Source organism: Branchiostoma belcheri, unplaced genomic scaffold, assembly GCF_001625305.1.
Source record: "Branchiostoma belcheri isolate BF01 breed outbred unplaced genomic scaffold, Haploidv18h27 scaffold2, whole genome shotgun sequence".
NCBI classification, from domain to species: Eukaryota; Metazoa; Chordata; class Leptocardii; order Amphioxiformes; family Branchiostomatidae; genus Branchiostoma; species Branchiostoma belcheri.
Genome location: NW_017803490.1, coordinates 10,141,457 through 10,146,041, shown reverse-complemented (window position 1 = coordinate 10,146,041; position 4,585 = coordinate 10,141,457). Strand labels below are relative to the sequence as shown.

Genomic DNA, 4,585 nt, shown 5'->3' with positions numbered 1-4,585 from the left:
CCAAGCCCAAAAAAAGCCCGGTCTAGGTAGGGTTAAATAATCCAACACCACAGGATGTCTGTTACAGACCCAGTTACCACGATGACAGGCCTCTGGTCCAGGTCATTGACCATGGCTTTGAAACGTAAGAGAGAAAAAAACAGAGAAAAAACAATATGTTTCCCTCTGCGAAGGTGAAGATAATTATATTAAGTATTATGTGGCTCATTGTTCACTAGAAGCATTATTATGTCTTGAGTTCTACAGCTATAATGGTTAGAGACTAGGCATGCACCATAGGTACTAAAAGTGTGGAGATGGACTCCTGAAAACTTTGGTCCGTACACGATCTTACATTGGTGCATTCATCTCAATTACAAATGGCAATTTCTTTTAGCAAACCTACAGTACTGTACAGTACTGCTACTGGAAATGTTGCAGAACATGAGATTTGCTACAGTAACCATGTTCATTAGATCTGCTGTATGTGTGATATTCAAAAAATATGCAACTCAAATCAGTACCATTATGATAGTACTTACCAGTAGAGCAACTACAGTAGCAAGCTTAAGGCTGCCATAATGAGCAATAAAAAATCAGTTACATTTTATGTCATTATTATATCAATAATACATGCAGAAGATGGTAATAATAAAATCATTTATGATATAAATTTTTAAAAATCACACAAGACAGCTAAAATATAGAGTATTTTACAGGAGTGGATCAAACGTCCCTTAGAAACTTCCAGCCCTACTTTTTTGTCTTTCTGCATTACATGCATATATTACATCTTGTACTAGTTAATATATTTTAGAACCTACGTCGGTTTCAAACTTCACATGATAAGTCACACAAGACAGCTAAAATATAGGTTATTTTACAGGAGTGGATCAAAATTACTACATGTACCTCTAAAAACCTTTAATTTTTTTTTCTGTAATTCTTTTTTTTGGTAATTCTGGGTGTTTTTAGTGTAATTAAGTATATGTAAAGCAGTGTGTAATTCAGTCGTCAGACTGTGAAATGCTTCTTGTTTTTCTTACTGCAAGTAAACCATTCATTCATTCATTCAGTCATTCATTCATTCAAAACTTCAAGGCCTACATGTACTTGTTTGTCACTCCTACATTATATTATATTACACGCCTACTAGATGTGAAGGGCCTACGTTGGACGATTATATCAACGTTCCAGGGATTCAAGTGTTGCAGAATACTGGTACCAATGAGATATGGTCCTCTTTTTGGTTAAGGTGCAAGCAACAGTGGTTAATTATAGAAAAACAATCATCTAAATCACTGCTGGGGGTCTCAGACCATTATGTTTTCTGCTAGGCCTTTTTCAACGTTTCAAGAGCATAGAATCAATTCAGTAAGCAATGTCGGTTTGTTACCCCAGCCAAGTAAGTTTTTAGGGGCAGTGGTTAGTCAGCAGCTTTTCATGAAATTTTAGGCAAAGGGGTATTTGAAGAAAGGTCTGTCCACAATATTTCGTGAATCATCATGAAAATGCCATTCTTTGAAATGACTTTTCAAACTTTAAGAATGGCCTTTCAGGGTATCGGGCAGTACCAGTATGTAGCCTGCAACATCAGTGACAGTGGGTAGATTTTGTTCCTTTTTTAAGGCTAGTAGTAGTGCAGGTTATTGAAACCTACTGTTTTCTCTCAATGACTGTTTGCCGGCATCTCATACAGGACGTCTTCTGGCGTCATATAGTGGGCACCGTCTGGCTCCACATAAGTGGGCCCATCATCATCACGGAGAGGGGGGGCATCTCTATGGGGAGCAAGAGACCCTGTAGTGGGTACCCCTGTACGTGTAGTTATGTTAGGGTTTGGTGGTCTGTTTATGCGTTCATAGTGATTATTCTGAGAGAAATCCGGCCCTCTAATGTTTGATAGCTGTTCGATATTCAATGGTTGAGTGGACGCCAAAGCCTGGCCATGCCCTGTCTGATCATGAAGGGAACCACTAGTCGGTACAGTAGCTTTGGTGCTGATGTTACTCAACGCTATGTTAGAAGTCGGGCCAGAGGGAGGATTCTTGGTGTTCCGTTTGCACCAGATTGTGATGAGGACGGCGGCAACAATAGAGAGGGCCGCTGAACCACAGACAGAGCCGATGAGAGTAGGAATGGAAACACAGGGAGAAGATTCGTGAGAACTGTAACGGTTGGTTTCAGGTTTGTTAGCAGTGAACAGAATAGAGGAAGTGCCGGTGGTGGGAAACGGGACAGCCAGTGTAGCGGCTGTTTTGACTTTATGCTGAGTAACAGACGGCAATGCAGGGAAGGTAGAACCACGAGGTTTGACTCTTGGACCAGGACTAAGGCTTTCAGTGTCGCCAAATGAAGACTCTGACACTGCAGATGATGCGAACGGGGCTTGGGTCTGTATGGGCAGTGTGGAACCTACAGCATGTGCTGTGGGACCTGGGTTGGTTTCTGTTTTGCGAAATGAAGAAGATTTCGACATTGTAGTTGAAGTGAATATGTTCAGGGCATGAACATGTGGTTCTTTACATATCATTTCTTTAGGATCTACATTTGCGAGCTTCTGTCCTTGGACTTTGGCGGGTAGGGCACAAATTATCTGGTCGTTAAATGTAGGAATTAGCCTGAAGGGAGCCATTCTACAGTCACACTGCCAGGGGTTCCCGCCAAGTTTTACGGTAGGAACATCGAATGGGGGAATGGAGGACATCTTGTTTGAGCGAAGGTCCAAATGTCGGAGTTTGGGGATATTTGCAAATGCACGAGACTCAATCATTGTTAGCTGGTTGTGGTACAGGTACAGCTTTTCTAGCTCTGGCAGATTTTCAAATGTACCAGTCTGAATCATTGTTAGCTGGTTGCAGTACAGGTACAACACTTGTAGCCCTGGTAGATTTACAAATGAACCAGGCTGAATCATTATTATCTGGTTGCGGTCCAGGAACAACCTTTCTAGCCATGGTAGATTTGCAAATGTCCCATTCTGAATCATTGTTATCTGGTTGTCGGACAGGTACAACCTTTGTAGCAGGGGTAGATTTTCAAATGTACCAGGCTGAATCATTGTTATCTGGTTGTGGGACAGGGCCAACCATTGTAGCCGTGGTAGATTCACAAATGTACCTGACTGAATCTTTGTTAGCTGGTTGTGGTACAGGTGCAACCTTTGTAGCTGTGGCAGATTTTCAAATGTACCTGTATGAATATTTGTTATCTTGTTGTAATCCAGGCACAACGTTTCTAGCCGTGGCAGATTTGCAAATGCACGAGGCTGAATCATTGTTATCTGGTTGTTGCGAAGGTACAACAAACACAGCCAGGGTTTATTTGAAAATGCACCTGACCAAATAGTTCTTATCTTGTTGTAAGATAAGTTAAGTGTCATTAAGTCCTTATACTTCAAGAGCATGGCCTGCCCTACAGTTCCAATTTTATTTGATGACAAGTCCAGGTCATAGATGGACTTCGGCAGGTTCAGAGGGATACTGATGAGGCCTAGGTTGTTGCAAATGCAGCGTAATGATGGTTTACATCTGCAGGCAGCTTCTGGCATGCTGGGCTCCTTCAGGATGATGAGAAGAAAAACCAGCAGGTGTCTCAGCTTTCTTCCCATGTTGTCCTGCCCAAAAAACAAAGCGAGTAGCCCCTCTTTCATTAGTTCAAACGTGCATGTGTGTTAGTAGATACATGTTCAAAGTAAAAACTTTGTTCAAACGTTTCAAACTTCAGGCAAGCCACTTGACAAATCTCACAAGTCTATTGAAGAAGATAGGAGTGACCGGTCGAACGTTTTGGGTGAGAACAATCAATTCGTGTTTGAACAAAAGTTAACACTTTCAACAACAAGAATTCGGAGATCTCATCACCTTCCATGATATGTATGAGTTTTGTAAATGTTGTTTTGTCTCATTGACTTCGGAAATAAGGTCGTAATTAACATAATCTAGTTTAATTTCCTAAATTCAAATGACAAAATTCTTTGTGTAAAATTCCTCTTCTTTGTCATGCTTCATTTCAACATGTCCTCATTAATTATGCAAATGACCGCCACATTAATATAATATATGCACAGTGGTGTTAACCTTTAAGTAACTTACGCATGTCACAAGGTATTTAAGTCCCATTATTCACCAATAAGGAGAAACAGAATTAATACATTGATTATGCAAATTAGGTCATCATTTGCATAATTGGTATCTGTTGATTTTCCGCCTGCCACATATTAAATAGATTACATGTATAAAAGTACTATTATATAAAACACTGTAATTATAGAATTTCCTCATGAATTATGCAAATTAAATCTTCATTTGCATAATTTGCATTTAGTTATGTACAACTCAGCTACCTACACACCAAAAATGATGAAAATAAGTTGTTCCTATCTGGACTTATTGGGTTTTAAAGATTTCTCCAGAAAGTGCCCTGCAGTTCCAGAACAAGCTGTTAGGGGGAACAAACTCACACCACTTATTTCTGACAGGAAAAGCTATCTGTCACCAAAAAATCAAGACCATAGCATGTTCAGGACAAAAGAGTACAACCCGGAAGTTCTGCTGAATTACCATGGTCATCCACCAGGAGGCCAATATTTGACCTTGATCTTTGT

The 4,585-nt window shown here is 40.2% G+C and overlaps 1 protein-coding gene across 1 annotated transcript; it reads right to left on the bottom strand.

Annotated features, from left to right (window-relative positions):
* Positions 1–1,648: 1,648 nt before the first annotated feature.
* LOC109468547 (chondroadherin-like) lies at positions 1,649–3,839 on the bottom strand. The gene is made up of 2 exons (XM_019766788.1): positions 3,442–3,839; positions 1,649–3,297 (listed from the first exon to the last, which is right to left on the bottom strand). Exons 1-2 carry the CDS (start codon positions 3,629–3,631, stop codon positions 1,649–1,651), a joined length of 1,839 nt encoding a protein of 612 aa, XP_019622347.1. The 5' UTR covers positions 3,632–3,839.
* Positions 3,840–4,585: the final 746 nt, after the last annotated feature.

Coding starts and splice junctions, on each gene's coding strand:
- LOC109468547 (XM_019766788.1), bottom strand. CDS start 3,631: ATGAAAGAGGGGCTACTCGCTTTGTTTTTTGGGCAGGACAACATGGGA. Junction 3,298..3,441: donor TATCCCTCTGAACCTGCCGA/AGTCCATCTATG, acceptor TTTCAAATAAAC/CCTGGCTGTGTTTGTTGTAC.